Source organism: Mobula birostris, chromosome 7 (genome assembly GCF_030028105.1).
Source record: "Mobula birostris isolate sMobBir1 chromosome 7, sMobBir1.hap1, whole genome shotgun sequence".
Classification (NCBI taxonomy): Eukaryota; Metazoa; Chordata; class Chondrichthyes; order Myliobatiformes; family Myliobatidae; genus Mobula; species Mobula birostris.
The window spans coordinates 128503032-128516103 of NC_092376.1; the positions used below are offsets into that span (position 1 = coordinate 128503032).

Sequence of the window (13072 nt, forward strand, 5' to 3'; positions counted from 1 at the left end):
GCTTAAGGATCCTGTACCTCCTTTCTGATGGCAGCAGCAAGAAGAGAGCATAGACTGGATGGTGGGGGTCATTGATAATGGATGCTGCTTTCCTGTGGCAGTGCCACTTGCAGATGTGCTCAACGTTTTGGAGGGCCTTACCTGGACTGGACTGTTTTCACTGTATTTTGTAGGCTTTTCTGTTCAAGGACATTGGTATTTCCATACTTGTAACTGATTCATTTTTCACATTGTCTTTTACTTGCATTTGTTCTGTTGGTCCTGATAGTATTACACTAAATATCTCTGTTTATTTGCATTATTAAACTTGCAGTGAGTAATTTGAAATTCTGTGGCATTAGTTTCAATTCTTACAGCTCAGCAAATTGAATCTTAAGTGGAATGCTGGATGAGCTAAGCCCTTAAAGAATAAGAACTGGCTTTTCTCTATTATTCTTTATCATCATAAATTAATAATGATTTGATTTTCTGTGTTGTCCATAAATGGTGCTTGTAATCAGAGATTAGTTTTTGAGTTTGAAAGTTACCATGTTTGTGCACGGAGAGCTATTTCATGATACCAGGGGAATACATAATGTCAAGAGAAACAAAAAGCTGTTGTTTGCATGATGGATCTTCCAGCAGTGATGTTTAAGTGTCAGAATTACTCCAGGCTGTACCTAGACCAATTTTGTCACCTCGAGTAATAAGCTTTTGTTCGATTATTGCAATTTTATATATGTAGTGTTAAGCATAAGGCCATATAACATGCATGTTAAATATGATTACAGGGCCTATAAAAAATATTCACACCCCGCCCTTCCCCTTGGAAGTTTTCATGTTTTATTGTTTTGCAACATTGAATCACAGTGGTTTTAATTTGGCTTTTTTGGCACTGATCAATAGAAAAAGACTCTTTCATGTCAAAGTGAAAACAGATCCCTACAAAGTGATCTAAATTAATTGCAGATATAAAACACAAAATGATTTTGACTGCGTAAGTGTTCACCCCTATCAAGTCAGTATCTAGTAGAGGCACCTGTGGCAGCAATTACAGCCTTGAGTCTGTGTGGATAGGTCTCTATCAGCTTTGCACATCTGGACACTGAGATTTTTCCCCGTTCTTCTTTACAAAACTGCTCCTGCTGTGTCACCTTGCATGGGGATCGTGTGTGAACAGCCCTTTTCAATTCCAGCAACAAATTCTCAATTGCTTTGAGGTCTGGACTCTGACTTTGCCACTCCAGGACATGAACTTTGTTGTTTTAAACCATTCCTGTGTAGCTTTGGGTTTGTGCTTGGGGTCATTGTCTTGCTGAAAAGCTAATCTTCTCCCAAGTTGCAGTTTTCTTGCAGACTGCATCAGGTTTTCCTCCAGGGTTTCCTTGTATTGGCTGCATTCATTTTACCCTCTACCTTCACAAGCCTGCTGCAGTGAAGCATCCCCACAGCATGATGCAGCCACCACCATGCTTCACGGTAAGGATGGTGTGCGGTGTTTGGCTTACACCAAACATAGTGTTTGGCCTCATTGCCAGAAAGCTCAATTTAGGTTTCATCAGACCATAGAGCCTTCTTCCAGCTGACTTCAGAGTCTCCCACATGCCTTCTGACAAACTGGCTGAGATATCATGTGAGTTTTTTTTTAACAACAATGGTTTTCTCTTTGCCTCTCTCCCATAAAGCTGCAATTGGTGAAGCACCGGGGCAATAGTTGTATGCGCAGTCTCTGCCATCTCAGCCACTGGAGCTTGTAACTCCTCCAGAGTTATCGTAGGTCTCCTGGTGGCTTCCCTCACTAGTTCCCTTCTTGCACGGTCACTCAGTTTTTGAAGACAGCCTGCTCTAGGCAGATTTACTGCTCTGCCATGTTCTTTCCATTATTTGATGATTGACTTAACTGTACTCCATGGGATATTCAGTGACTTGAAATTTTCTGGTATCCATCTCCTGACCTGTGCCAGGATACTAACTCACCAGCAGTTGGACCTTTCTGATACAGGGATTATTTGCACTACAATCAATTGAAACACCTTGACTGCACACAGGTCCCCAAAAACAGATCTCCATTTAACTAACTATGTGATTTCTAAAACCAATTGGCTGCACTAGTGATGATTTGGTGTGTTATAGTAAAGGGAGGGGGTGAATACTTAATGCAATCAATTATTTTGTGTTTTATGTTTGTAATTAATTTAGATCACTTTGTAGAGATATGTTCTCACTTTGACACAAAAGAGTCTATTTTTTGTTTCTCAGTGTTAGATTTACTAACAGTGTGCAGTTTTTGCATGTGATCATTTTTAATGGTGCTTCTTTGATGTATCTCAGTGAAATGCCAAGTTGATGCTGCGTTGTCCATCTAGCCTTAATGTTATGACACTTAATTACAATTGATACTATAAATATATTGATATAATTGATACAATGAATTACGACTGAGTGTTTTACTTACATCACTTCAGAAGCCAAGTTAAATTGAATAACTTGGGATTAAAATCATATTTAACCAGACTTGGTAAGAACTTTAGATTTCCTTTCCAAAAGGATATAAGTGAAGCAGATGGATTTTTTTTTGAGGAAGTTGTAGTTGTATATTAACTATTTGTGAATAGTTAATTACTCTTTGTGGCAAAATGTACTGAACTGCCAAATTAGCCTGTATAGTCATGTATAAGTTAATGGACAAGAAAGTATTTTATCCAACTCCAACATGGTCAAAACATTGAACCATTTGGCGGGTCACCAGTGTTTCTTTATAGGCAAGTACAACCTCCAATTGTGGTACCCATTATTTTAAGACGTGTGATTGCAGGATGTAGGGTCAAACACTGGAATTTGGGACAGGGGAGTTCTTTTTTGTGTGGCACACGCCAAATGGAGCCATCTTATTTTGGAATTGAAACATGAATACCATCTACTAAAATGAGTGTGGGGACACAAAACTTCTTAGATTATTTATTTTAAAACAAGAGCCAGCCAAACAAGAACACATTTGGTTCACAAAGCAAATTTTAGCGTGTGGAATATGCTGTCTGCTTAAATGGTATGTAACCAATCCCCTTTGAAAAGTTATTTGCTTAGAATATGCAACACAGAAACAGGCAATTCTGTCCAATGGCTAATACTGGCATTTATGTTCTACTTAAGCCATTTGTAGCTGTGGGGGAAGCATGGAATAATGGACTTAAATGAGTAATTCTTGCAGAGAGCCAGCATAAGACTGAATATTTTCCCAGGACATTATTATTTTATCACTCATCAGTACAAAAATAAGAAACATAATAAGACACTTTCAAACGATGTCATGAGAACATAAGCAAATTGATAATTGAGCAATCTTAATGTTAGGAAAATATGAGGTTACCTGTTGGGAGATGGATATATAATATGTACTGATTTTTCTGGCTGGTGTTTGTAGCTTGGCAGCAAAACCTGGATTGCGTTTATAATTTTGGTAGGATCGAAGGACACTGATTAGGAGGCATCTAAAATGGAAAATTAATTTGGCTTGGTTTAATATTTTAATTTTTTGGTAGTAATTTAGGGTTTCTTTAAAGTACAAAATATTTTTAATTATTAAAATATGTACTTCTCAATAGCTTTTAAATGTATCTGAAATTTAGAAATATTTATACATAGTCCTAAAGAAGAGTCTCAGTGCAAAGCGTTGACTGTTTATTCATTTCCATAGATGCTGCCTGACCTGCTGAGTTCCTCCAGCAATTTTGTGTGTGTTGCTTTGGCTTTCCAGCATCTGCAGACTTTCGCATGCTTATACATAGTATGTCACATTATTAGGTACCACCTGTATCTAATAAAGTGGCCACTGGGTGTATGTCCATGGTCTTCTGCGGCTGTAGCCATTCACTTCAAGGTTCGATGTATTGCGATTTCAGAGATGCTGTTCTGCACTCCGCTGCTGTAACACATGGTTATTTTAGTTACTATTGCTCTCCTGTCAGCTTGAAGCAGTCTGGCCATTCTTCTTTGACCTCACTCATTATAGTCTCAAAGAAGAATATTAAGGACATGAATAAGGTGCAACCAATTTACTGAGATAAAACATGCATGAGAAACCAGAAAAGCTGGACTCTTCACCAGAGAAGAGGAAACTAAGATAAGATCTAACAAAGGGGTTCATACTGAAATTTGCTTAGAAAATTAATTAGAAACTTGTACCATGAGGTAATGAATTGAGAGGCAGGAAGCATAATATTAGTGCCGTTAGACAGGAAGAAAGAGAGGCGGGAGTATTTGTAAATAGAGGGCGTTAAGCAGCTTCAAGTACCTTATCAAAACAATGATTGAAGTAAATAATTTTCAAGAAGGAGTGGATAATAAGCAGAGGTAAGGCAGAGGAATTGAATTAAGTGGATAGCCCTTTTAAGGTATTCATTGAAAAATAGAAAATTCAGTTATTTTTATCAACAAAGAGCAAGCAAGGGCTAATTCCTGAGATTATAACAGGTTGTTTTGTTTTAAGGCATTAGTGTGTGCTGAAAGTCTCAGTATAAACAGCTAGAAAGTGCTTTTTCAATGTATAATTTGCCATATTGGTGCTAAAATCAGAATGATCTCTGAGAATGATATAGTGGTCCTTTTGTTGTCAAAACCAATTTGCAACTAAAGTCTATGGGTGGAAAAGTATTGAATTTATTTGCACATGTAAATAAGGATTGCCTTGAATCCAGCCAGTGCCGAGTGTGCTGTGATCAGAAGAACCAGGTTACTGGCAACGCAGGCAACCCTAAATTCCAACCCTCTTTCTTTTGCTGCCAGGTATTCAAAGCTCTCCAGGTCCGTTTAATGTAAACTACCATTATCTGTTCCTTTCCAATCAAGAGTAATTTTCAGCAGCCAGGTTGGCGAAGACAACTTTTCAGATCATGAGTCATGACTGATATCTCAAAAATAGGATATACTGAAGCTGAGAATGATATAGTGGTAAAGTCCTTCTGTTGTCAAAATCAATTTGTAACTCATTGGAATTTTAATTATGATAAAAGAAATGTATTTTTTTTAACCTGCTGGAATTCTGGACATAGTACATTTGGATTATAGTAATTATCTTCAAGATAACAACAGTCCAAAATAGATTACAATTCTGTGGTATAATTGTTTATTTTGAGGATTGATATCTACAGCAAGTCAACAACTGGACTGAAGACTGATCAATTTAACCACGTCGGCTTCAGAGTAAACTGTAGGACTATCCTTGTGTGCTAAGAAAGAGATCAGGATTGTGGTTGCTTCGAGAACAGTGAAATTCCATCAGTTTGTTGTTGAGTGCCCCATCATTCCCTTTATTATTAGTGTCACTCTCTTACATTTGGTCTTTTTGTTTGCAGGTGGAGATGGAACAGCTGCAGACCAGTTTTTTCTGGATCAGTATGTGGCAGTGACCAATTATGACAAACAGGAAAGCACTGAGATTAGTCTGTATCAAGGCCAAGTCGTGGAAGTAATAGAGAAAAATGAATCTGGTAAGTTAATTCTGGAAATATGAACAATTTTGCTGTCTGATGCAAAAAAATTAGAATTTGTTCAACCATTTCCACTCAAATCTCTTTCCCTATTCTCATAAGTGGCCAATTTCAGAAAATGCAGTTTGCTTTAATTCTATAATAATTAATGCAATCTCCACTGTGTGCTTTCTGTTTACTTTAATTATTATTTGGTAAGTATATATTCACAGATTCCTGAGATTTGCATATTCAATGGCAGAAATGCACTTCCAAACATGGAGAACACAGTACAGCCCTTCTGCCCACGATGTTGTAACAACCTTTTAACCTACTCAAGATCAATCTAATCCTTCAGTCCTATATAACCCTCCATTTTTCTAACAGCCATGTGCCTATCTAAGAGCTTCTTAAATGCCGTCGATTTACCATCACTCCGTGTGTTCCACTGTGTAAAGAATTACCTCTGGCATCACTCCTATACTTTCCTTCAATCAACTTAAAATTATACTCTCTTGTGTTAGCCGTTTTTGCCCTGGAAAAAAAGCCCTCTGGCTATCTACTCTATCTTTGCCTTATTATCTTGCACACCTCTATCAACTCACCTCTCATTTTCTGTTGCTCCAAAGAGAAAAGCCTTATCTCACTCAACTTATCTTCAAAGTACAAAGTTCAAAGTAAACTTATTATCAAAGTATGTATACATCACCATATACTACCCTGAGTTTCATTTTCTTTCAAGCATTCTGAGTAGAACCAAGAAAAACAATAGAATCAATGAAAAACTACACACAAGGATTGACAAACAGCGAATGTACAAAAGGAGACAGACTGCGCAAATACAAAAAAGCAAATACTAATAACAATAAGTAAGTAAGTAAATAATGTGGAAAACATGAGTCGTAGGGTCCTGGAAAGTGAGTTCGTAGGTTGATTCGCTGTTGAGGTGATTCAAGAGCGTGATGGTTGAAGGGTAATAACTATTCCTGAATCTTGTGGTGTCAGAGATGAGGCTCATATACCTTCATCCTGATGGCAGCATCAAGAAGAGAGCATGGCCTGGAAGGTGGGTATCCCTGATGACGGATGCTGCTTTCTTGTGGCAACAATCCTTGTGGATGTCCTCAGTGGTGCGAAGGGCTTTTCCTGTGATGGACTGGACTTTCTGCACCACTTTTTGCAGCTCCTTTTATTCTTGGGCACTGGTATTTTTGTATCGGACCATTATGCAATCAGTCAGGATACTCTTCACTGTGCAGTTATACAAGTTTGTCAGAGTTTTAAATGACATGCTGAATCTGTGCAAACTCCTAAGGAAGTAGAGGTGCTGCAGTGCCTCTTTGAAATGGCACTTGTGTGCTGGCCCCAGGAAAGATCCCCTGATATGATAACACCAAGGAATTTAAAACTACTGGCCCGCTCCACTTCCAATCCCCTAATGAGGACTGGCTCCCGGATGCCTGCTTTCTTCCCCCTGTAATCAATAATCGGTTCTTTGGTTTTGCTGGTATTGAGTGAGAGGTTGCTGTTATGGCATCACTGAACTTGATTCTCAATCTCCCTCCTATATTCTGATTTGACAACATCTTTGATTCAGCTGACAGCAGAGGTGTTGTCAGCAAACTTAAATATGGCATTGGAGCTGTACTTAGCCTCACAACTGATGAAGGCAAGGCAGTGGATGTTGTCTATATGGACTTTAGCAAGACCATAGACAAGATCCGGCATGGGAGGTTGGTTGAGAAAGTTCAGTGGCTTGGCATTCAAGGTGAGGTAGTAAATTGTATTAGACATTGGCTTTGTGGGAGAAGTCAAAGAGTGATGTGAATGACACCAGGATTGGGTGTAGTGGACTGTGAGGAAGACTATCAAAGCTTGCAGCAGATCTGGACCAGCTAGAAAAATGAGCTGAAAAATGGCAGATTGAATTTAATGCAGGCAAGTGTGGATTTTGGCACTTTGGACTACACACCAGGGTAGGACTTGCATGGTGAGTGGTAGGTCATTGAGTGCAGTAGAATAGAAAGATCTGGGAATACAGGTCCATAGTTCCTTGAAAGTGGTGTCACAGGTTGATAGGGTCATAAAAATGCTTTTGGCACATTGACGTTCATAAACGGTATTGAGTACAGGAGTTACGATGTTATGTTGTAGTTGTTTAAGATGTTGGTGAAGCTGAATTTGGGGTATTGCGTCAAATTGGGTCACCTACCTACAGGAAAGAGATCAATAAGTTGAAAGAGTGCAGAGAAAATTCGCACGTTTGTTGCCAGGACTTAAGGACCTGAGTTACAGAGAAAGGTTGAATGTGTTCGGAATTTATTCTCTGGAATGTAGAAGAAGGAGGGGATATTTTGACAGATACACAAAGTGATGAGGTGTATACTGTAGTTAGGGTAAATGCAAACAGGATTTTTCCACTGAGGTTGGCTGAGACTAGAACTAGAGGTCATGGGTTAAGCAATTCTTCTCTCGCTTCCCATAGTACCCTAAAGTATATCCCATCTGGCCCCAGGGCTTATCTATCCTCATGTTTTTCAAAATTTCTAGCACATCCTCTATTGTAACAGCAACACGTTCAAACATATCAGCATACTTTTTGCTGTCCTCCCAGTCGTCAAGGTCCCACATTCCCATTGTTTTCCTGATGTGTGTAGAGGGTACTATTTTTTTCAATGACAGTGTCAGTACACTAACGTGTGATAGTATGACAAAATATGCATTGATCTATTATCAGATTTGCTGACTTTCAAAACGTTGCTCTTTGCACTCAGTTGGGAGGGGAGTGGAACTGAAAAACCCCATGACACTGTCTCAATCCTGCCAATATTCATTCGTCGATCAATATTATTAAAAAGAGACTGTTTAAGTATTATCACATTACCATTTATTGCTGTGTACTATACATGTGACTGCTGCAATCTGTGTGTCATACTGGAAAAGCACATCATTTGCTGTAAACAGTTGTGAAATGTCCAGAAGTCTGATATAACTAGCTTTAAAGAATATTATCCTGTTTTCTACCTCAGGATTCAATGTACATTTCTTTACAATAAAATATGTCTTTATAACGAGAATTGTACATCACAGAAACAGAATGCTGACCATTGTTCTAACCTGTACTCGCCCCATTTGCCTGCATTTGGCCTGTAGCCTTTGAAGAACAAATTGTAACTGAAAGAAGAATTTTCTAGATAATGAAGCATTTATTCATAATACCATAAGAACAAAAAAAAATTGTCCCTTTTCTCATTGAATGAAATACTGCCTAATTTGCCAGTCTTTTCTCAAAGATTTGCCCATCTTTTCTCAAGATAATTTTAATTATTATCTGCTTCAAAAATCTTGTAATAGTTCTGTATCCATGACTTCAAAAGTAAGATAAATTCAAATTAGTTTTACTGGTTGTATAAATAGTAAGTTAACACTGCAATTTTGGAGGAAGTCCGTTGCAAGAATCTGTAGAAAGCCATTTTTTTTTTTACAAGTCCACTGCCTGACATATGGTTGATTTTTACAGTGCTAGTATTCCTTTGGGTAGCTTTGAGGCAATTTAACAATTTATGTTGCCTGACAAAAGCATAAGTAAAAAGTTACAACTGTTTTTTTTTTCTTTGAGGTGCTTGTTACTGCAGTTACTACTCTCCACCTTTCCCAGGATCTTTGGGATAACCAAGTCAGCATTTGGATGATTTCTCAGATATTTTTTCTGTTTTCACACAAAGATAAAATATCCCATCAGCAGAGAGGATATTAAATCTTCTCAATTTTCCTTTGGCCGTATATGTCCAGTTCATTAAAGAGCGTAATTCAGATTGTGTAAACAGTGTATCTGCATGTCAAACATTTTGGCTTCTAATTTCTCTTAAGATGACTTGCCAAAATAATTTGTCTCATGTTTCTCAGCTCCTGAAAGTTATCAAATTGTCAAGCATTAGAGCAAAGGTTCAAAGAAAAGATTGTATCCTATAAATTGTGACTCCAACACAAACCAATTGGTTTCAGAATATCATCTTCTATTGGCTTAAGTTCACTCATAATTTTGCTGCTAGCTTTCTTTTGCAGGCCGATTTAATCCTTTCAAGGACATTTTTCACAAAACATAAGACACTGCTTCCTTCTTCTTGTAAGTTTCCTTACCTAAACGTCTCCATGATCAACTCTGCCCTCCAGATACTTTGATCAAACTTTTAAAGTACATGCTAACATTTGAACCTTTGCCTTTAAAAACTACTCTGAAATACCTTGTGTTGATCTTCAGGTGAAACTTCTTTATACCTTTCCTTGTAGTTGAAATGCAGAATACCTAAATAATGGCATCAGACAATTTGCTGTTGTAATTTTTCTGTCTTAGTGAGGCAAGCAAAATTTAATGGGTTGAGAATACAATTTTTAAAAATCTTGTTCTTTTTTTATAGGTTATATTAAATGCAAAAACTTGATGATTGCTATAGCTTATTTTCCTCCATTCTGTTGCCTGTTGTCACTATTTGATCTGGAGTTAAAGGTAGCTGCTGTCTGCTCTTGCACTAAATTATCATCATTGAACATCAACGTGCTGCCCTATATTTTCCTTTTGCAGTGGGATTGTGGACAGGTAATGGCCCAAGCTGCAGAAGTGAGCCACCAGTTCCTCAGGTCTTTGGTCTCCCTTACTTTCGTTGCGATTAAAATATATTTAGTATTTGGCTAAGTGTGATAATGTCTTAAAAAGATATATTTAAAAATAAATTATATGGACACTATAAAGCTATTTCTTATGCTGTAAAACAATTAAATAGAGAAATGATGAGGAAATTATGATATGATCAAATATAGACAACCACCTCCTGCCCTACCAGTAAGTTTAATTCACACATTTCAGTTACAAAAATAAAAGAATAAAGACATATATCTAATGCCACAATTTATGCTGTCTGCTGTATGGTCCTTGATATGGGCGAGGCCTTGAGATGACAGTCCTTTTTAAAGGTGCATGGAAGTGTCATACTATTGAAGCTGAAATGCTGTGCAAGCAAGGAAAGAGCATAGGTCACTCCACAGTGAAAAGCATTGACATACACATGGAACAGATTCAAGGTGATCTGGATTGTAAGGAAATAAGTCTAGACTATTGGCAACACTCCATCAGCAGTTGTTCATGTTACAGTTAACTCCTGTTCTGAAATTTTTTTACTAGGATGAGATGATGATTTGTGGATTGAGATAACTGTAGTTTAGTCCATGTGCCAAATGTGAATGTTTTTATCATTAAATAATAACATTAGATTATAATCATGTTTGCTTGTGTCTGCTTAAGTTCATCTAGCCCCCCTTTCACCCTGTTAAGTAGATGCATTTTATCTCAAAAGTTATACACGTGGTTTTGATTTCAAATACTGAAAGACAATGAGAGAGATAGGTATAAAACATATTGTCACCTTCCGCGCTATTTATCCTAACAAGAAATGAAATGAAGGAGGGAGAAGAGAAACTCTAGATCAGAAGTTTCAGTATTCATCTCCAAAAGGTAGCACACGAGGAGTGTCTGATGTCTCTAGACCTGTACTCACTGAAGTGTGGAGCACGAGGGACAGTGGTGGGGGAGAATCTCATGAAACTACTAAATATTGAAAGGACTAGAGTGGAGAGGATGTAATATATGGATCTATTTCTTTTAGAACAGTGACAACCCCCATCCCTCTTAGCACTGTGTATTGATCTGTCATCTGCATGTGCACTGTTGTCTACATGTGTGCATTGTTTTCTTTCTCCCTTGCTCTCTCATTTCAATGTGAGTACACCAGTTAAAGCCATCTCCTGCATGCGCGCTTTTATTTAGAATATATCTGTAGTTGTGCATAGACACAACAAATTGGCGACGATTGCAAATCTGAATGTCAGAAAATATCACAAACTGCACCCACAGTTACGGCACAATTAAGGGATGAAACAGCGCAAGTTAAACAACACAGAGAAGGCTGTGACGGACACTAAGGCATGAGTACAGTGCATAGTAACAGTCAAAGAGACGCTGAATTTAAAGTGAAAATAACGTGGCAATGGCTTCAGTTGGGAAAGCTGATGAATTTGATACTGCTAATGAAGGCTGTGAGTCATATATCAAGAGGGAGGAACTATATTATAACGTGAGCAAAAGAAAGCCCCTATGCTTCTTAGCTTAATGGACCCAAGAATATACAGTCTCTTATGCCACTTCGTAACCCCTGAAAAACCAGCAAGCAAGAAGTTCGACGAAATTGTTGCAATTTTACAAAATCACTTGAGCTCTAAACTGCTAGTAATAGCTGAGAGATTTAGGTCCTACAAAAGGAACCTGTCAAAAGATGAAAGCCTTTCTGAATACACTGCAGAACTGCGCAAACTTTCCCAGTACTGCGAGTTTAGAGATGGACTTTCTGATGCATTAAGGGACAGGCATAGTCAAAGCACCCAAACAAGGGTACTGTCAGAAAGAGACCTAACCTTAGAATGGGCATTGAGCATTAGAGACTGTAGCAAAGGATGCAGCAGAACTACAGAAAAGGAGGTTAGAATGTGATATGCACAGAATATCCCTGAATGGTGCAAAAAGCCAAAATGTTATTGATGTGGCAAATCCTCCCATGATGCAAATGACTGTTGGTTCAAAGAAAAAGCCTGCAGAAAGTGCCACAGACAAGGTCACATGGAGAGAATAAACAATGTAGACAAAAAGCACAATGGACTGAAAAGTCTGAAACACAAGACTAAGCAAATGCATAAAGTTACCAAATATAAATCAGAATCAGAATCAGGGTCTGACAAAGGAGAACTGTCATGCCTAGAACTGCATAGTATAACTGAACCAGATCACAACATCATCTAGATCACAATAGATGTGTCTGGTATAAAACTGAAAATGGAGCTGGATACAGGGTCAACTTTGTCCATAATTAGAGAGGCTGCCCACAACAGACTGTTTTCTAAGGTACCAGTGAAATCAACCACATCAGCAAAGGCTGCCTCTGCTCTGAGGACTATCTTCGCCAAAAAATGGTTTACCAGAACAAATTGTGAGTAATAACGAACCACAATACACGTCAGAAGAATTCCGACTGTTCATGAAGAAAAATGGCATCAGACATTTCAAGTCAGCTCCCCACCACCCAGCAACGAATGGGTTAGCTGAAAGGTTTATCCAAACTTTCAAGAAGTCCACTAAAGTGATGGACAAGGTGAAGATTTCTCTACAGCACAAGATAGACAGCTTCCTTTTTGTGTATTGGAAGACTGTTTACGTGACGACAAATCAAACACCTGCAGTGCTGTTCATGAACAGGAATCTGAGATACTGTATAGACTTCCTGAAACCAGATCTGTGGAAGGAAGTGAAGAATAAACAGTTCAGCCAGTTGCCAAGTGAAGCAGCAAGGAGCTTCGAGATTAAACAGGTAGTGTGTGAATACTGAGAAGACAAGTGGACACCTGGTAGGATAGCTACAAGAACTGGACCACTGATGTACACTGTGGATGTTGGAGATCAGACATGGAGACATCATGTGGACCAGACACTGGATGCTCAACTGAAGAGCACACCTGAGTTAACTGTATCCAACGAGACGGACACATTATAGTCACCGGAATTACCTCTCAGTCAGATGTCACTG

General features: G+C 38.3%; 1 protein-coding gene across 6 annotated transcripts in view; it reads left to right on the forward strand.

Annotated features, from left to right (window-relative positions):
* The window catches only part of sh3pxd2b (SH3 and PX domains 2B), a 318737-nt gene that overhangs the window by 254926 nt on the left and 50739 nt on the right, over positions 1 to 13072 (forward strand). For all 6 annotated transcript variants that reach the window (XM_072263727.1, XM_072263730.1, XM_072263725.1 and 3 more), the window contains one exon: positions 5331 to 5465. In XM_072263727.1, the coding sequence (XP_072119828.1) occupies positions 5331 to 5465 (135 nt within the window). The remainder of the gene's footprint in view (positions 1 to 5330; positions 5466 to 13072) is intronic.